Here is a 21,969-nt window from a genome sequence, read left to right on the forward strand (position 1 = left end):
GCTCCTACACCATAGAGAATATCCTATTAGTTGATGGATTGAAGCATAATATAATCGGCATCAATCAATTTTGTGATAACAGATATACGTTTTAATTTTCTTCTCATCAATGTTCAATTAAGTAGCCTTAGATATAATGATATATATTTATTTGAACAAAGTAGTTTGATATTTAGTGGCCTCAGATGTTTAAAAGCAAATTATAATGATACATTGATTTTACATAGGCGTTTCTGCCATGCAAGTATGCATACGTTATCCAAATTATCTAGACATAAGCTGGTTGTGAAGAAGACATCCTGTGTGATATTGATAGGAAAAAAGCCAAGTGAATCACATTTTCATATATTGGAGTGTACATATTTTATAATAATAAAGTAAAACAAAATAACTAAGCTTGATATAAGATCAGATAAGGTATTTCTGAAATACTTGGGTCATAGTAAGCCACATAGAATATTTAATAGAAAGAGTATGCTTGTTGAAGAATCTGTCTATTTGACATTTGATGAGCATGATCAGAGATTGCCAAGATTAAGGATTAGAATACTGAGGAGATTGATAGATGGAAAATCTAAAACATAGATTAGCCTATAGATAATATGAAGGGTTTCCCAACACCTTAAATACCAAATTAATGGAAGTATGCTTCCACTCATCTTAAGAAACTCATGATAAGAGATCCTTCACACAAAGTTAGGACTTCAAGTGCTATTATACAGGAGGTTGATTATTATATATTTATATCTCAATTTGAACTTACACTTGTTGATGAAGCTTTGGAAGATAAAAATGATATCAATGAAAAAAGAGTTAAATCGATACATTATGAATGCTATTTGAGTACTAGTACCTAGACTTCGTGATCAACATATGATTAGAACATAATGGGCCTACAAAAATAAGTCATGTGATTTAGGCATTGTTGCAAGAAATAAGTTTAAGTTAGTACCACAAGGATTTAGCCAAATTGAAATGATTTATTTTGAAAAATCATATGCTCCTGTAGCTAGATTAGAAACAATTCGAATTTTATCAGTATTTGTCTGTTTTAAGGAATTCAATTCTCTTAAATGGATGTAAAAAGTAGATTTTTAAATGAAATTATACAAGAAGATATTTATGTAAAACAACCATCGACATTTACAGAATCATTTAAACCCACATCATGTGTTCAAACTAAAAAAAAATATTGTATTGACTAAAAAAGACTCCTGGAGCTTCGTATGAAATATTGAGCATATTATTGATTAGTCTAAATATTAACAAAAGTAAAGTAGATACCACAATATTTATCAAGAATATTGGAGAAGATATGTCAGTGTCTCAAATTTATGTAAATGATATTTTATTTAGAGAAAAAAAAAATCACTGTCATCGACTTTGCAACAACTTTAAGGAAGGACTTTGAGATGAGCTTGAAGAGAGCATGCATATTTTCTAGGAATACAGTAAAAGCAGAAGGAAGAAGAATTTTTCATATCACAAACCAAATATATTAATGATCTGATTATAAGATTCAATAGAGCAAGATTCAAGCCTATTGGTAACTCTATGAGCCCAAGTACTAAGTTAAACAAAGATGTGTGGGAAGTTAGTAAATTCTAAGCTTAATAGAGGCATGATCGGATCTTGGTTACATCTGACACCAACTACACTAAATTGTTTTTGCAATAGGACTATACATTGGATAATTTGGATTTCAAGCAAAACCCTAAGAAATCTCGTTTGACAGCTATAAAAAGAATTCTTTAGATAGATTCATCAAACCTAAACAGTTTTGGTATTTTAAGAATGAGTGATCATTTGAGCTTGTAGTGTAATCTAATGTTAATTATGTAGGGCGCAATAGATTCATCAAACGTAAACAGTTTTGATATTTTAAGAAGTGATCATTTGGGCTTGTAGTGTAATCTAATGTTAATTATGTAGGGCGCAGAATTGATCGACAGAGCACTTCAGGTATTTATCAGTTCTTAGGATTGTAACTTATATCATATTCCAATGAAAACAAATTTCTGTTGTTACTAAATATGTCATTGCAAGTTGTGTCACACAGCTACTTCGGATTAGGTAGCAACTTGAGGATTATGGATTTAACAAAGATGACATTCTAGTTTTTTTTTTTTTTTTTTTTTTTTTTTGAGAATGATGCTTTTGCATTAAAATTAAGAGAAAAAAAACTTACAACCAACTCAAAAAGAACCTAAAGCATCACATTCCTCCTTCAAGCAATACAAGAATGAAGGAGGAATCTTAACATCTAAAAGATCAAACCAAATGAAGGAATTATACACTCCCAAATTAGCACAAATATCTGCTAATTTGTTACATTCTCTATCACAAAATGAAAACAAAACTTGGTTAAAGTTTTGTAAGAAAACCAAGTTATAATCTATTCTTCCTTTGTTCTTCCACTTCTTCAAAATATTTTACATGTGACAATACCAGTGTAATAAACTTAAAAAAAAATTCTATTCAACGCTCGAGAAGAAAACATATAGAGATTTTTCATCACCTTATTTGAGATCACGTAGCCTAAGGTGATATAATCGTGGAGTTAGTCAGCACAGAAAACTAACTTAATGACTTTTTCACAAACCCTATGGCAGAAGATCATTTTTGTTCTCTTAAATGACGATTCAGAATGCTAGAACCCGTACTAGAAGTTTGTCCTATAGCTTATGCTGTCATGTACAAATTATCTTTAGATCTCATGACAATTTAAATCACAAAAGAAATTCAAAATTTCAAAAATCTAGGTTTTGAGCTTTTAAAGGGCACCCACTACACTTAACGGGCCTCTGTTAAGTAACGGATACCCGCCAAGTATCACGGTACCCACTAAGTTGTTTTATGAATTTTCTCTATTTTTTAAATGCCATTTGTCATCCAAATTGCCAAATTATCTTTTGATCACTTGGGAAAACGAGTGTAGGTTTGCATGACAGCTTTCAAAATCTTTTCAACCACCAAAAGCATTTAAATCCATTCAAAGTCTATTTATATACAATCTGGACCATACAATAAAATAAATAAGTAAAATTTCATCTACTCTACTAGACAGCCTAATTTTTAAACAATTAAGCCAAGGTAGTTAATATATATACCCATACAAAACCCTAGACATAAGAGAGCGGTAGGAAACACATTTCCTGCGACTTGCAATCCTCGACAGTCTCTAGAGAGCAAATGTGAGAATAGACGATGGTCATCTTCTACTCAGCATCTAATATCCTTATGTTTATAAATCAGATTTGTCTGAGCTTTTAATGATCTTTTCTTAACAGAGATTATTATAACTCAAAGACACTTTTAAAAAGCTTGCTTTACCTAACTGCGGTGCTAGGAACAATCAACTTTTAGTAGAAGTGTATGTTTTGTCCAGTTACCCAAGAAAATTCAGAGGACAGAAATGGATGTAGGTTATTGATGGCCAAACAACTATACACTGGTTTGATTATTATTTACTTTCCCCACTTATACTTATCAATACTTTTACATAATGCAAATGTTATGTCATGAGATCTGAAATATATAGTGAACTGTGTTCGGTTGTTTTGTAAGATTTAAGAAAGTTTTTGAATGATTTAAAACTTTTTTTTTTCACTAATCATTTTCAAGAAAAGAAAACAATTGTCAATTTTTATCATATTAACAGACTAAATACTTATCTACCTTGAAATTTAGCTTTAAAAAATAACATTAATTCAACCCCGCCCCCTCTTGGTTGTTCTTCAATATCCATTATAATTATCGATAATTTAAATGGATATACAAAATTTTGAATGAGAATTCTAGCTCTGTGTATTAGGTCCGATTGTTGATAAATATAGATGGAATCCTATTTTTCTATAAATGGGAGGTCTATAGGATGTAAATTATCAAGTTCAATAAAAAAAAAAAGAAATACCTCATAAATTTCCCCCTCTTTCTCTGCCACATGCTATTTCTATATCCTTCATACCTCTATTACTATTGTCCCAACACTGTACAAGCCATCTCAAACCTATAAATAAAGGAATACGATCTAAAACAGCCATAACTCTAGCAAGTGCCATCCTTTACCTCCTGCATTGCAATGCAATACAATGCCTATCCACATGCGAGAAACTTGTTCAAACACGTTCAATTGTTTGCTCCATATTTTGTAAGCATAACTAGATCCAAAAAAAAAGTGAGAAAATCGTTATACCTTGATGTATTCCAAGGAAAATCTAATTCACTAATTACTTCCTATCGATTCCATGATCCTTCCACACCAATTTTTTATCAAAATTTGATATTAGGGCATTGTTCTAACTAGTAATTTTATCATATTTGTATGAGATTAAGATAAAACCTAAAAAGCTCTATGAAAACAAAAACTCATCTATCAAGAGAAAATAGAATAATGATAGGTTTGAAGAAATTGGAAAACTTTATACATTTTCACATATCATGTCCAAAAAAATTGCCAAATAGATCGACTGTTATTGACTTATTGTCAAGTAGATAACACCAATACATCATGACAGAGAGTCAATTTATGAAAAGAGATGATGAGAAGAGAATTGATAACCACTTCTTGTTGATGTACTCATTGACACATTCACAAATGAATCAACAGTTCATGCAAGAATTCATGAGGACATGGGCATGACCAAGTGGACCATGGAGCGAATACTAGAGCAGACTATAGGTTGAGTATCAAAGGAGGTCGACCATGTATGTAGGAGGACAAATATGATTTTGGGACAAGTTTGATGGATTCAAAGAAAACTAATTTTTATGAAGATGCTCCAAAAGAAGAGAAAAAAAATGGAATTCTATTTCTATCAACCTTTTCAATGTAGGTTAAATTTACCATTAGGATAGTCCAACAGCTGCAGCTTCATTCAAGATTAGCTAATCTATATTCAATAAAAATATGTCAACTTCGAATAGAAGTATAAAGAGGATCATCATATGGGATTATCATATTTAATGGGCTAGTTGTTTAGCTTATATTAAAAAGATATATTCTATATATTATGTATAATTAAGATGAACTTCATTAGCCAACTGTTTAACATATTTCAAGCTCAAAAAAATATTAAAATTTTGATGCAATTAATATCAACTTCTATAATCAAGTGTTGATGAGATTTCTAAGGTATCATTACATTACGATCAAGATTTAAAAATGTACAATTTGATATTAATGATTTGTTTATTAGATTTAAACGAGTATTTGACTTTAAATATGACACAATGGAGGAAAAGGATTCATGTAGCCGACGCCACGTAGTTGAATAAAGGCTTGATGTTTTTTTGTTGTTGTTGTCGTTGTTGTAAGGCAAGGCGCTTTGAGGAATAAGCCTTAAAATTTCAAAATTATGTAAATTGAAAATAAAGGTTGATATATCATCAAAAAATTATCTTGATCAGGCATGAATCTCGAGGGAAAATCAAGTTAGAAACTTCAAAAATTAAATTAGTTACCATCTGAACTCTGAATTTAACAAACTTACAGTCGAACTAAACGTCTCAAAAATATGAACCCAACGACACTAAATTTAATTCAATCCGAGCCCAAATGAGTCCAAATCAAAGATTTGAAGGACATTTGGAAGGATTGAACCATAATTTCGATTAACAAATGGTTTCCAAACGTGACATGCTTATAGTTGAATCGAGCGACTCGACGAGACGAATCCAACTAGCCTTCGATCGCTGAATTCTAATATCATTAAGAAATTCAAATTCCCAACAAACGGTCCATGATCAAGGGAATCAACATCGGTCGTCCATTCAAACCACTCCCAAATTACCCTTGATCTCCCTCCTATTTACTGGCCATGTCACTCTCAGAAAACTATAAATAGACCCCTCATTCATCATGGAAGGGGGCCAAAGCAAGGAAGCAAGGAGGGAAAGAAGAGAGAAGAGGAAGAGAAATCAAATGCCACCAAGCTCCTCCTAGACCACCTCCCGGCCATAAACCATCGTCAGACTTTCGCCGGATTTTTGTCCGACCACCGATTGACGCCAGACTTCTGCCCATCGCGAATTTTCGTCGGACTTCTATCCAACGCCAAACTTTCACCCATCGTCGAACTTCTTCCCTTCATCGGAATTTCGTCGAACTTCTACCTAGCGCCGGACTTCCGTCCATCACCGGACTTCTTCCCTTCGTCGGACTTTTGTCGAACTTTTATCCAACGATGGACTTCTGCCCTTCACCAGACTTCTGCCTATAGCTATACATTTGTCGGACATTTACCAGACGCCGGAATTCCGTCGGTAGTCAGACTTCTGCCCATCGCTGGAATTTTGTCGGACTTCTACCTGACGCTGGACTTCCATCCATCTTCGAAATTCTTACTGTCTCCGGAGTTACATCGGACTTCTACAAGACGTCGGACTTCCACACATCGTGGGACTTCTGCCTGTCGCCAGAATTTTATCGGACTTCTACCCGACATCGAACTTCCGTCCATCGCCAAACTTCTGCCCGTCGCCAGACTTTCATCGACCTTCTACCCAACGCCAGACTTCCGTCCATTGTTGGACTTTCGTCGAATTTTTACTCGACGTCAGACTTCGACCATTGTTGGACTTTCACCCAAATCCAAGCTTCATCCCATCGCCAGACCTTCGTTGGACTTTTGCCCGATGTCATACTTTCGTCTATTGTCAAACTTTTTACCTCCTTTGGCAGCCGATTACGGTCCTTATGATCCACTTCATCAGACAATTGTCTTTCTGACTTCCGTCTCCAGCCGACTACAATCCTTCTGACCACTGTCACCCAACTATGATCTTTCTGACCTGCGTCACCCGTCGACTATGATTTTGTCGACTAAACGAATATGTTAATATTGATTCTTCCAATTCCCACCATATAATGTACTCTTGATAATGTATATTTATTACATCAAGCCAACGCCTTCACCCAAAGAAGAGCCTTGTTTGTAATCGACTGAAAATGCAAGTGGATTCATTCAAACTAGGTCAGGCCCCGTGATTTTTCCCTTTTCAAGATTTTTCACGTAAAAATATTGGTCTCTTCTGAATGCTACACCCTCTCTTTTATCTAATTGTGTGTTGGATCTTTGTACAAAGCTAAGAAAGTAAACTTCACATTTCTATACTGCAACAAAAATTCCAGGATGCAACAATTTTATTTCGTTTGTGGGAATGTGGTTCCCTACTGGGGAGCAATTTTTGCTCCAGCTTCAAAAAATCGTTCATGCCAACGTCCTGGCATCATTTATTGTTGCATCAATTTCATGAGAATTAAATGTGGATTGGGGTAAAACCTCAACTTCAGCTGTATTCAAGAAGATTTCTCCAACTCTTCCAATATCTAAGATTATATCGTGGGATAATAAAATTTCTAGAAAATGTAACAATGCATCTAATAAAATTTCAAGCCTTATACAGTCCCTAGTTGGACTTCTACTCTTTGGGCAACGTCTTAATCTCTACCTCAAAAGGAAGAAATAAACTAAAGATAGATCATTCTTCACCTATAATTTGGGAAACACACGGCATTCGCCCATCCTAATCAAGGAAAAATTGATCCCAGGAGAATTCGATTCGGCCTCTTCCATATAGGTTAACATCATCGAATAGTGCTTTGGCACACAACCTTGGATAGGCCACACATCCTTGGTGGATTCTCTCAAACTCTTCCATATAGGTTAACGTCACGAGGCAGTGCTCTGACATACAACCTCGGATAGGTCATACATGTTAACGTCATGAAGCAGTGCTCTGACATACAATCTCGAATGGGTCATACATGTTAACATCATGAAGTAGTGCTCTGACATACAACCTCGGATAGGTCATACATGGTGGATTCTCTTAACCTCTTCCATATAAGTTAACGTCATCGAGAAACTCTAACATACAACCTCGGATTGGTCATAGATCTTTGATAGATTCTTTCGACCTCTTTTATATAGGTTAATGTCATCGAACAGTGCTCTGATATACATCCTCGAATAGGTCAAATATCCTTGCTGGATTCTCTCGACCTCTTCCATATATATTAACATCATTGAGCAGCAAAGATCTGACATAAAATCTCAGATAGGTCATACATCCTTGATAAATACTCTTAACCTCCTACATAGGTTACATCAAACAACTCTATGAAAAACAACCTTGAATAGTTCATACATCTTTGGTGGATTCTCTCGACCTCTTACATTCGGGTTAACATCATCGAGCAATACTTCAACAACTAACCTCAGATAAGTCAAATAACACTTATGGATTTATCTCACTGTCATCAAGCAGTACTCTGACAAATAATAACAAAAAGTCTCACCTATGTGGTAACCTTAAAGGAAAGTTAGCAATAGACAAGGTCCTCACTAGAAAAACTCCATGATAATAAGTGATTGATAGGGTCATCGCTTATTCAAAAATCTTAGAAGGCTAAAAAGCTGCAAAAAGATAATTATACAACAACTTTAGCAGGCTAAAAAGCCTCAAAACGGATATATATGCAAAAATCTTAGCAGGATAAAAAGCCTCCAAGAACACAGGTGTAATATATCAAAGCATATCTCAAAAATGGATAAACCTAATTTACTCCAGAGGACTTCATTTCAAATGAAAAATAAGTCATCGAGCTCATACAAATTTATAAGCAATATCAATGAAATCACATTACAAAATTGTACATCATATTCAAGAATACATTTATTTTTGCTAGAAGATGAAATTAAAAATTACATCGGCATCATCCGTATAAGTTAATTTCATCAAACGATAAATAACTTCAACAAAGTCAACTATCATTGGTGGATTCTAATAACTCCTTTCTCTACTGCACATTGAAGCAGCTCCTGCAACTTATAGGAAAAATTATAATCTGATCATCATCAGGCCTCCACTCAATTGACACTATTAGTGTGTTGTTGGACTACTAACATGGCACACTCCGTCGACCCCTTCAATCAGGGATATCTGATGTCCACACACATCAGTATGGATGCATATTAACTTAGTAGAACGCAACTAAACCACCGCCATCATCAACCCTTCATCTGATGTATGTCATAGGTCCTTTCTTCATATAAGTCATCATCGACTTCTCGCTCGACTGTTATTAGCAGCACACTCCCCAATTGCATCCTTTGGCTCTCCACCCAACCATCGATCCACATCACACATCTACTCGATCGTCGATCGTTGATGGACTTCCGCTCAAACAACATTAAAATTCTCCTGGTCTACTAACAATCACATGTTCTCCTCCCTAGTACAATTGCCACCAGATTTTCTCAAATCACTCTCGCATGCAAGAGATTGTTGATCTTCTTCTATCAGATTTGTCTATCGAGAGAGTTAATCATCATCGTGACTTCTTTTACACAAACGAGGGGCACTAAAGTTTAATAAGAGATCTCATCTATCTCAGACAATGGAATGCCTCTAATGTAAGAGGAAAATCAAAAGAGAAGAAAAATGGAGGAGAAAGCTTCTTTTGCACAAAAGAGAGGAATAGAAACTTGATAGGGGATGTCACATATCTCAGACAGTGGAATGCCTCTAATATAAGAAAAAAGTAAGAGGGAAAAAGAATAAAAAAAAAATTCTTTCTACACTAAAGAGGGACACTGAATTTGGGTAGGGGATGTCACCTACCAAAAATATTGAAATGACTCTGAAGTAAGAAGGAAAGTGGGAACAAAAAGTAGAGGAAGACTAAAAATTCAAACTTATATATAAGAGATGGGCACTGAATTTGAGCCCAAATATGAAAGTTTTGAAATTAAAAAAAAATAGCGGGCCTAACTCCAAAAAAAAAAAAGCCAACCGGCCCTTTGGTTAGAGATGCTTTACGCAACTCTTCAGAAAAACCACTACATAAATAAAAGTAGTAATCAAAATTAAAAAAATTAATGGAGTGCTTGTACGCGTGTCAACACTGATGACGTGGGGTGGCGGCCAACCAGCCAACTGGTTTGGCCGCTAAGTCGAGTCCGGGTCCGATTGTTTGCCGGTACAGTCCAAGTCGGACATTTTTTTAGTCCCCGAAACTATTTTTTTACATTCCTGATACAATTTAGCACATTCGGAGCTCAACGAAACTTCTATAATTAATTTTGAGTGATTTTAATTTTTTTAATGCAATTTTCAGATATTTTTCTGCGATTCGAACAACTTAAAATACTGTAACATATATTTTTGAACTTCTTGAGCTTTGAAGTCAAAAAATAGGGTGGCAACTAATATATCATCAAAAAACTATCTTGATCGGACACAAATCTCGAGGGAAAATCAAGTTGGAAACTTCAAAAATTAAATTGAAGACCATATGAACTCTGATTTCAGCAAACTTATAGTTGAACTGAACATCTCGAAAATACGAACCCAACGACACCAGATTCAACTCAATCCGAGCCCAAATAAGTCTAAATCAAAGACTCAAAGAACATTTGGAAGGATCAAACCATATATTGGATTACCAAATGGTTTTCAAACGTGGCATGCTTATAGTTGAATCGAGCGGCTCGACAAGACGAATCCAACTAGCCCAAGATCGTTGAATTCTGATATCATTAAGACATTCAAATGCCCAACAAATGGTCCATGATCAAGGAAATCAACATCGGCTGTCTATTTAAACCACTCTCAAATTACCTTTGATCTCCCTCCTATTTATTGGTCACGCCACTCTCAGAAAATTATAAATAGACCCCTCATTCATAATGGAAGGGGGTCGAAGCTAGAAAGCAATGTGGGAAGGAAAAGAGGAGAGGAAGAATAAATTCTTTTAAGTAATGAGAAGCCTCCTTTTTTATGGCCCCTCTACAATTTTAAAAAGCAATTTAAGACATTGTTAATTTGAAGGGAAAAGATCACCACTCCTTCCTTTATTCAGAAAATCAAGTTTTCGAGGGAGGATATTAACGGGCCCTGATGCCTTAAGTTCATCACTAAGTCTTTGTTTAACACTATTTGAATTTGCAACAACCATACTATCACAAGCAGGAATTAAAGAATCATTCACAATAATAGGAAAAGCAACAGATATTTGTCCCAAAACAATAATATCTTTCCGAGGCTCCTCAACAACTTCTTTCTCATCAATAATTCCATTTAGTGCATAAAACTTATCAGTAATAGGAATTAAAGATGTAACATGAATAATATTAATACCCAATTCCACTTTCAATGAAGCATTATGCAGATTATCCAATTTTAGATTGATATTTTCATAGAAACATCAGGAACAACATCTTCAACTTCAACCATCGAATATGATTGCTGATTAATCAGAATTTCCTTTACCATATCCATTTTGATCAGACCAATGTTTTCAAAATTGGAATTCACAGCAGCATCTTCACTAGGACATTCATGAATCCACCCAGTAAATCCTGAATCAGAATTCTGCAATTTACTGGAATTAACTTCTCCACCAATAGACTTTTTATAACTCAAATCGGCAGAAATATTTTTTTGAATGCTACCTCTAAAAGGTTTAAACGAAGAAGATTTGAATTTATTCTTGCTATAATTAACATGGACCCAAGGACAATACTTTGAATTCTCATCACCATCAGCTGGAATTGCACCTTCAAAATTTGATTTACCAGCTGTAATATGGTCAGCTTCAGAATACGAATTTTTATCATTTGAACCGTTCACCAAACATTCATTATTCTTATGCCCAATTCTGCCATTTAAACAAAACGTTGATATTTTTTCATATTCAAATTTCTGAAAGAATTTCCCCGATGAACCTTCAACCCAAGTACCTAAAGGAAGTTGTTTATCTAATAATTCGCACACAAACTCTGGCATATTCTCTTCTCCCCAACTGGAACATATTATCATCAATCATTAAAGGAACACCCACCCAAGATGCAATCCTGGTAACATTAATTTCATCCCAACAATGCAATGAGAGATGAGGCATTGATGTTGCATTGATGGGGACATCAGTTCGTGGAAGATTTATCAGAGGCGTGGCCGCCGATCTACGGTCACGATCGAGTATTTGTACTTTTGAGTTATTTATGTTATTTTCTTATTTATGTATTTTTCTATTTTCAGTGTCGTGTATTTACTTTCCAGTTGTACCTTTTTAGTGGGAGAAGTCGTATGTAAGCCCAGAGGGCAATTTTGTCTTTTATTTTCATGAGTCCCATGTACTTGACTATTTATAGCCTCATGTTTTATTTTTCAAGGTAATGAATGATTATTTGTGAACTTTGTCTTCTTGCTTGGAGTTCTTGAGAGAGCTTGGGAGATTGGAGAGAAATCCCTAGGAGAGGGAGATTTGTGCAATACCCACTAACCTAGATTAGTCGGGTTCGTGGTTCTATCCTCTATCTTCTTCCCCTTTCCTTCCCCTTCACCTAGCCGTCGACTTTTCCTCTCACCCGAGCCATATTCACCCCTCCTGACCACCCCATTCAGCTCCACGGCCAAACCCCACCCAACCAACCCCACTTCCCCTCTTCCAAAACCGGCGGCCACCTAATCCTAGCCGCCGACCTCACTTGGATTTCCCCTCCCTCCCTTTCTTCCTTTATTTCCTATTATGGATTGAACATATTAGGAATTAACTTTGAATTCAAATCCAAGTGATTTGAAATTAAAAATATTTCCAAATAAACAAAATCTATTTTAGGAAAGTCTTTAAAATTCAATCAAATCAATTTATAATTGATTGGGATTTAAAATTGCCTTTCCTAATTTATGTATCCCAAACTAGCAAGCAATAATTAATTGCTCAAATCCTTTTCCCCAATACTGCCGTCGGCCCCCTCCCCATTTTTGGCTTGGATTAAGAAACTTTTCCTAAATCCCAATCTCTTTTTCTTTAGAAAGATTTCCAATCTCATGATAGCCGAATTTTTCAACGTCCAAGTCTTTAATTGCTTTCCTAAAACCTAACATTAGGATTAGGAAATAAATCCCTAATCCTCCCCATCTCCACATACTGCCGGCCCCTTACTGGAATTTCCTAAAGTCTTTCCATGATGCATTGCCTCTCTTTGGGAAGAATTTGAAATCCTTCCTGCTGCTGGCCGAATTTTCCCAAGGCCCCCACCTTGGATTTCCTCTCTCAAAATCCCTCTCCCTCATTACTCCCCACTTGAGTCCTAAGCCTAAATTCTCCCTCCACTACCTCTATTTTCTCAAGAGAGAAATATGAAATTTCCCTCAGGTTTTGGAACAAAATTTGAAATTGTTCTCAGATTTTGGGGAGGAGATTTGTCACATAGCACCTATGAATGGCAAATCCAGGGACTAAATACGGTTTAACCTTCGACGAGGACGGCTTCACAGATATTCTTCAAGCAACTTTCTTTGACGTTAATACGAGAATCGACCACACCGTCGAAGACTACCTCGAGCGCATTCTGGACACTTTCTTTACGGCATAACGTTGTTTACTAATTTCTTTTGAAAGTTTCCAAATCTCTGGTTATGTGATTTAGCCTAAACGGGCGTGACCCCTTTCTCATTTTATTTCGTTGTTTTGTAATTGCTACTAGTTGTCTTCACTGTTGCTCTAATCAAAGAGTTGTAAAAATCCTTACAAAAATATTGCATTTGTACGTAGTCCTGCATCAGGCATTCTAATCCAAATAGGATAAGACGACCCCTTCAAGATTCAGGTGAAAAATTAAGCGATCACTTATCAATTCCAATAATATGGCCATACACGAACCAAGGCCACCGATCATAACAGCATCCATAGCTTCAGATGATTGAAAGGAACAAAGAATCCATTCAAGACCTAGAATGGTTAAATGAAACTAATCAAATTGAGCCCACTGTCTTCTTAATTCAGCACAAATAATATTGAATGGTATATTTTTTCCAAACACTTTGATTACCAAAGCTTTTTGAAGCCTCTGAGTATTTGCCAATTCACTTTCCACAGGAAGTTTAACATAAGTACTGACATCTGTCTCCAAAGAATGAATAACTGATGGTAAAATTTTGATATGAGGACGTTTACTCCAACCTCTTGCATTATCATTCTTTTAATCTGACAAACCATCCTTCTCCTTAGCACCATCGCCTAATTTTTTACCATTTTCTTTGGCATTTTTATAATCACCCGAAGTGACCATTCCAAAATTGACATAATCCAAACTATTTGAATTTACTTCAACTTTATTAACAGAATCAAGCTAATTATTAACTCCATTTGAAGGTTTTAAATTCCCAAATCTATTAATGAAAATTTTCAACCCCGATGAAGAAGAATCTTCTGCATCATAAGATCCCATTGAACCTCCGTTGATTTTTTTTTTTTGAAAACTTCAGAAGAGCGAGGACTTTTAATGGTATCATCAAACAAAACATCTTTTCCTTTACCAATCAAAGGCAAAATATTTTTAACACACGAATCTGATACATCCTTTATAAGTAAAGGACCTCTCAAAATATTTTTACGGTTCCATGAAAAGAGGTTGCAAACGAAACTCCAATAGGGCAATCTTCCTTCAATCCTTCAAAAACTTTAGAAGCCTCATGAACATTAGCCTTCAACGGGATGGTGGCAACGGATGGTCGGAAGCTACCTCCGGCTATAACTGCCAAACCGGGAAAATAGCTTAAACAAAATTTTTGAAAAAACGGTACTCTCTCTTGTATTTAAGTTGTTTATTGAGCTGTTTCATCGGAAGTTATTGCCTATGATTAGGTTGTATCAATGTGAATAAAATTTGATAGCTATGAACTTGGAGCATCATTATTCCATCTATATCCCTTGTCAAAGTATCTGTCAGTGCCATTAATTCAAAAATGTTCTTTAGTGCTAATCCATAATTTTAGAAAATTTATTATTCCATGATTGGGTAATTATTTATCTTAATTCTATTACAAATGACTCTTTCATTTTCTTTATTCTACGTGCAAATCTAGTCTTTTGTGACTTGAACAGGACTTCGTACTTAAGTCTTTGAATTTAACAAAAAGAAAAAAAATAACAATAATAGGAAATTTGCTTAAATTAAAATAATTAATAGCAAATTCTAATATTTATAAAATGAACAGTAATCATCAAATATGGGTTAAATCAAAACAGATCGATTACATTGATCATTCAAGTAAATCAGTCCATGCAGAAAGCTCCCCCTCAAACGATGGAATCCAAGGTGTAGGAGGAAGACACAAGTGTTCCTTTTTGCTCTTGTTAATTGGTTATGGCGGCAGTGAAGTTGCCCCTCTATAAAAGTAATAAAGGGACTGCAGCAGCTTTCTCAGTGGCGATGGTAATGGGAATTCATGCTTATCTTCAAATTTATGCTCATAATATAAGTTCTTTTTCAAAATTTACTAACAATAAATTATTATTATTCATATATACAAGTAATGCTAAATAGCATTCTTGAAAATTAATAATAAGTTAATTACCCCATTGTAGGGTTCTTTTCTTGCATTGCCATGTATCAAAAAAAAAGCATCAATATCTAATAACAATTTATTCTTAATGCCAAAGAATTTGGGCCGAAAGTATGTCAAAGTTGGATTCACTCAAACCTACTTCCAACTCAAAAATTTAAGCCTAATCAGGGAGGATCAACCATTAATATTTATACGGCACCATATTTTTCTAGTATTCAATATGAGACTAAAATTAAACAAACAAATGTCTTAACAAATCTCAATCCCACCCACCCCCATCGAATACCCACATAAACACACAAGTTCTTTCCATTAATCATCACTCACCTATAAACAAATGTTTTTTAAATCATAAAGTATCATACACTAGACCACTAGGGTCGGCGTAATAGACACCCCTTCTTTAATCATGCTCGACTATAATAGGCGCTACACATTACATGAAACATCTAGTTGAACCATAGGTTTGATATAAATAGAATAAAATCACAATGAATTAATATAAAATAAATTTTTACGTGCTAGAAAATTCAAAATGATAGAGAGAATTTTATGTGCTAGTCTTGTACAAAGATTTCACATATGGATTGGTAAGATAATATTGTAATAGAGTCGCCCGAGATTTTAGTTGAAAACTCGAAAAGGGAAAAACTATAGAGCCTGGCTTAAATCAAACGATCCATTATGTAAATTTGAATTACAAAGGCCTGCACTTCTTCTAAATTGGAGAAAAAGAAATTAAAAGTTTAGATCAAAAATCTAATCTTCTATGGTTGTAACTAACGAAGAAATAGTGAACAACGATGAATCAGTCACACAATGTCAATAGAGCATTGGCAATAGGGAAATGATGGTCAAAATACAACAACCAGATGATGCTAATCAGACAATAGGAAGTGGATAAAAGAGGTCGAGCAAGCAACGATCGTCATCACCCTTCATTACTTTTTCAAGAGCTACAACCATAGGAGATCGGACTAGTGATCTAAATTTTATAATCTCGATTTCTCCAATTTAGGAGAAGAGAGAACTATATTGTAATTCCCAATTACATGGTGAATATTTTCATCTGGAACAAACCCTATAATTTTTTCTCTTTCTTTATTTTCCAAGAAAAAATTCTTGTGTCTCTATTACAATATTAGTTTGCTAGAGTATGTGAAATTTACATACAAGTTTAAAATGTGAAACTCTCTCTCTCTCTATCTATCGCCATAATTTTTTAAGCAAGAAATGGTTTGTCAATGTCTATGGAAAACAGTTCCTATAATCTGCAAGCACTCATCCAAATGCTGACAGCAATAACATCCACAACAATGATCTCACTTCAACACTCACCAATTTGGGAATTAGCCCTATAACAAAGGACATTGTAACCAGTCAAAAGTAGGCACCAAAGGCTGATACATGGAAGATTGGATGTGTATGTTGGAGCATCAAGCCAGAATCTTTTGACTTTTACAAGATACTTGCTAACATAAAGTAGCATCACAGCATGGCAGAGCTCGCCAAACACAAAATCAATAGTAGAATAATGTGTATAATGGACAAATTGAAGATTCCCGCATAGGGTCCCCTCTTCATCATGCTAAAGTTTCTCCTACACCACAACCTAATCCAAAACATCTCTAGACAATTTGCTCAAATAATCCTTCTCATGCTACTCAGCCAACTCACATTCCTCCAGTATCCATTATCAGCTTTACATGACCTCACCTCATGAACACCCTTCATGATATCATACGAGATGAGTTGAAACATCTCGTTCAAGCCCAATTACCTTTGAGAGATAGAAACCAACTTACTCCCTAATGCATCTTCCAGGAGTCCTCACCCCTAATTGATTCCAATGAGATGCAATGTGTATACTATAGATCTTTATCATGGTTACTCTAAAACTTATGGACATATCGATCACTACAAAACCATCATGCATATCAAATAAGCTTATGATGCACTCCTTTTCAAAGTCTTCCACAACACTCTTAAGGACAAGCTTGTAAATATTTTATTGATAAGTTTGCCTACCATGTCATACTCTTTGTTAGACAATTCACTACCAACTGAAGAATTATCAAAGATACATCCCATCTCTATAGAATTCACCAAAAAGAGGGAGAACCTCTTAAGGAATATTTTCAAAGATTCTCCTAAGAGGTGTGACAAATCTAAAGAATAGATCCTAAGTTATTACGAGATATTTTTCTTGGATATCTTCTCCATAGACCTTTCTACTCTTCATTCATAAGGGAGACAATAACCTTTTATGTCAATTTTAATCATAGGGTGGAAGCACGGTTTACGACCAATAAGACTATCAACACACATGGACCATATGGCAAACATAAGATTGGACAAAAAGGTGCTGCACTGCTGCCAAAAATCACAATGAGGAAAGAATAAAAAATAGAGAAATAAGGGTCTTCCTCATCCTTCTGAGCAACTAACACCAATAACAATACTAACATAAAGAATTTAATTCTACTAGTTGAAATTAATGTAAAATAGACTTACACAATTGCATCCAAGTCCCTCAAGGTACAAGAAATCCAAGGGATAACTTCACTCAACAGAAGATAACAAAAAGAAAGAAAAAAATCTTAAAACAAATCAGGCCCCTCGTTTTTTAACCCTAAAAATAAGACAGTTTCTCAATTTATTTCCTCTCACAAATAGATAAAAGTTGTCACTTTACCGTTTAGAAGTGAATAACACCCACATTAATGTTAATTGAGCAAACCAATGGCTAGAATTGTTTCAGTACAGTTACCAAAGTATAAAATACAGATAATTATTCGAAGAAAATAGAATTTAAGATGAACAAAATAGGTTAAATACATATAACAATGATTTTTTTTTTTTTTTGAATCAAAAATTGATGGTTGTATGTAGCTAAAAGATAAGGTCTAAGGTAAATCAATCGATGTTTGCAAAAGCAGAAGGAATGATTTGTCTTTCCTACCAGCAACTTGATGCAGATAATTCTTGATTCGATGGAGGATAACCACTTTCAATTGATTCTTGTAAACTTTGGTTTTTTTATTTCCCTCCTGAAATCATCTTCTAGCCGAACTTGGTCATTCCCGACCAAATATTGTGGGTTGAAAACCTACCTGACCAACAATGCTTCAGATCAAATGATTCATGATGGAAAAATGATTGCTACTCAGCAAGACAAAAGGGGTGACATGGAGATGGAACGGAGTAACGGAAATGACTGGAGGAACACAAAGGTGGTCTCTGTTTTCTATTGGCTGGATTGCACTTGGGCACAAAGGAAAGGAGGTTTTGACCACACTATGGTTTCCTTCCTCCCCTCCTCTCTTTGATATAGGGAAATCAACCCCAAAGTATAGGGAACTCCTTCCCAAATTAAGGAAACCTGAAATAAACTCCGCTAAAAACTCCCCCACCTAACATAAGGCTGATGTATTTATTAAAAAAATAAATGTACTAAACCACCCCTAATAAAAAAAGGCTAAAAAAGATATTTAGAAAAGCATAAAAATTAATACTCCTAATCATGCAACAACAATGAGAATATAGACTATAAAATGGATATAAGCCACTAAATACATCTCATGTCAATGCTCTAATAGCCATCCGAGATGAGTACATGGTTAAGTAGCCTAATCCTCTGAAATCAAATACTAGAGTCATGGACATACCATTGAATTCTACAAAAAAAAAAAAAATTAAAAAAAATGAAATTAAGAGATTGATGTAGCAAGGTATCTTCATCATTTCATTTAGAATAAACCAATTCCAGCCAGAACAATCCTACAAGGGCAAGCATCAACAAAGTCAACAACAAGGCAACAATCAAATGGTTAGAGACATTGAGACCATCGTTGAAGGACCATTACTATCATCCCAAGTTTTGCTTATCAAACTAGAAAAACCAACATTAAATAAATATTGATTTGGTCATTCTATTACATTTGAAGCTTTTGAGTTGGAGGAGATCCAAATTTCGTACCAAGTCTCACTTATCATCAATGCTATGATTGAAAATCGTTGTCACAATATTAAGAAAATCATGATTGATAATTGAAGCATAATTGATGTCTTCTTCTACTCCATATTCTAAAACATAGGTGAGGACAATGAGAAGCTCCAACGATGACCGTTATAGATTTGCTAATCAACTAGTGCGTATATTTCTTAAGTTAGACTAGGGATAGAATGAAAATTATTTTTGGGAAAGATTATCGTAATATTATAGCCTATGTCCAAGAAAGAAAGGATGAAAATGTGAAAAAAATAGGGAAAAGATAGGCTTGAAGCACCAATAATCAAAATCATTTTCAATGTAAAAGCTTAAGCCTATGAATGAGAGCCAATCTCTCATACTTCTACACTAGTATATTTTTAAACAATATAATGTGAGCCTACACTCAATACTCACACATGCCTTATCAGCACAAATAAAGCTAAGTAAATAAAAAAATGTCAAAGTATTAATTAAAAAAAGGATAAGTAAAAAAAGATTTGTGTAAAATAGATTTAACACCTCATACAGTGATCAAAAAGGACAAATGAAGAATGAGGGCTAATAAAGCTAGCCAAAAATATTTAAGACAAGAAGAATGATGATGATGATGATGACGTTGAAATATTGATATGAAGAGAGAGAGAGAGAGAGAGAGAGAGAATGAGTGCGATATCAAATTTTAATAAAACCATTAAGATATAATGTTTTTTTAAAAACGTTTATCTATTATTTCATTGTAGCAAAACTTCTCTCCCATTTCGATTTCTTATAATAGAACTTCAATAATTATTAGCAATCAAGCTGAGGTCAACAAAGACATGAACAAAATACATGGTAACTGCTGCTTATTTAATTGGATAAACAACAATGATTATGATGGCCATTAACTGACAAGGGGGCAACAACAATATTTTTTAAATGTTCAAACTTCGTACTAGAATGATTATTCAATTAAAATGCTATATATAAGAGCAGAAAACAAAAATTTAAGAGAATATAGAATTAGAAAACAGTCCTAAATGAGTTTCACCACATACCTCATCAGGAACCCTAAGGTACTTGATTGTGTTCCCACGTATGTAACACTCAGGCATCCTCCAAAACCTGTCTCCATCCTGCAACCCATCAAAACCAAATAAAAATTATCAAACTTAGATGCTGGAGCTTCTCATGATTTAAAAAAAAAAAAGTGATCACCTTTGAGGTGCAAATGACCTCTCTGAGGTGAATGTTCATCCAAGTATCACAATTCACCAGATGCCCATTATAAGTTTCCCCATTCTTCAACTCCACTAACTGTACCACAATGAAATCAGTAACGCAAACAAAAACAACAACAAAAAACGAAACTAATAGTGGAAATAAATTATAATAGAAAAACCTAATGTTCTCACCATAGGATGCCCCAGCGCCGTCTTCAAAAGAGAGAGAGGAAGCTGTGAAGTTGCACAATAGAGGTCACGCGGATTCGAGATAGATTATGATTAAATTCGATCAAATTTAAAGGAAAAAAATAATAAAAAATACAAATACTTAGACCTAAACTCAATACACTAAACTAATTAAAATTCATAAGGGTAAGCGGGAAACCATCTTGTCCGATTAAGGAGTTGGACTCTGCCAGTGGAATAATCCTTCAAAAAACACAGCTTTTTGAAGGGATCAAAAAGCCTATAAGACCCTTCAAGTTCCAACGAAGAAATCCTGACAATCACGAAGTTTGACTAACTTAGATCCCTGGATAATAATAAGAAGCGAAACAACAAGAAACCCTCGCGCGGAAAGGTCCTGGTTTAATCTCCGTTTTCAACTTGGACTCGCCAAGGATGGCGGAAATCAAGCGGGCTTGAGGTGGCGATTTATTGGGCGGTTTGGCAGCAAATAGGATTTAATAAATTTTGTAAATTCCAATTTAATAAATTTTGTAATAGTAAAATTTTAAAATTATTTGACATAACTGATTTTAAAACTTACTAAATTTTGATAAACTAATTAGCTCTTTATTTAAGAGTTTAAGACAATTAGATCATTGAAAATATTAATTATTAATTATATGACTAATTATTTAATTATACTTTTATAACAAAATATTTAGATATTTAATTACAAGCTACAGAATATTTAACTAATTACTTTAATAACAAAGAATTTTATTATTACTTATACTATTATGTATCTAATTAATTATTTAGGTGTTACTTTAATAACTAATTATTTAATTAATCACTATATTATTATTTGTCTAATTAAGTAATGTTTATTTAAATATTTATTTAAGTACTAACTATATTGAAATAAAAGTAAAATGGATGATTAGAATCCCATGACAACCTCCTCTCCTATCCCGTAGCCCATTCCACACTGCAAAGACCGTAGTCCAACCTCAAGTGAAGCACCCATTCCGCACTACAAAAATCATCTTAAACTCTAATTTTCACTATCGAACTCTCTCTCTCTCTCTCTCTCTCTCTCTCTCTCTCTCTCTCTCTCTCTCTCTCTCTCTCTCTCTCTCTCTCTCTCATGCCGAATCAAACCCACTCCCAATCTCTCCCTAATCCAAATATGACTCCCAAAATTTGTGTGATCTCTTTACATGACGCTTCTTGATCGATGTT

At 34.5% G+C, this 21,969-nt stretch overlaps 1 protein-coding gene across 1 annotated transcript in view; it reads right to left on the reverse strand.

Moving 5' to 3' along the window:
- LOC110103825 (probable U6 snRNA-associated Sm-like protein LSm4) overlaps positions 1 to 21,207 on the reverse strand; it is a 51,001-nt gene extending 29,794 nt beyond the window's left edge. The window contains exons 1-4 of the mRNA XM_020832683.2: positions 20,945 to 21,207; positions 20,749 to 20,790; positions 20,552 to 20,650; positions 20,392 to 20,469 (exon numbers count right to left, since the gene is read on the reverse strand). Of these exons, the coding sequence (XP_020688342.1) occupies positions 20,392 to 20,469; positions 20,552 to 20,650; positions 20,749 to 20,790; positions 20,945 to 20,947 (222 nt within the window). The 5' untranslated portion in view covers positions 20,948 to 21,207. The remainder of the gene's footprint in view (positions 1 to 20,391; positions 20,470 to 20,551; positions 20,651 to 20,748; positions 20,791 to 20,944) is intronic.
- Between the last annotated feature and the right edge of the window lie 762 nt (positions 21,208 to 21,969).

The sequence above is a fragment of the Dendrobium catenatum genome, unplaced genomic scaffold (genome assembly GCF_001605985.2).
Source record: "Dendrobium catenatum unplaced genomic scaffold, ASM160598v2 fragScaff_scaffold_238, whole genome shotgun sequence".
Classification (NCBI taxonomy): domain Eukaryota; kingdom Viridiplantae; phylum Streptophyta; class Magnoliopsida; order Asparagales; family Orchidaceae; genus Dendrobium; species Dendrobium catenatum.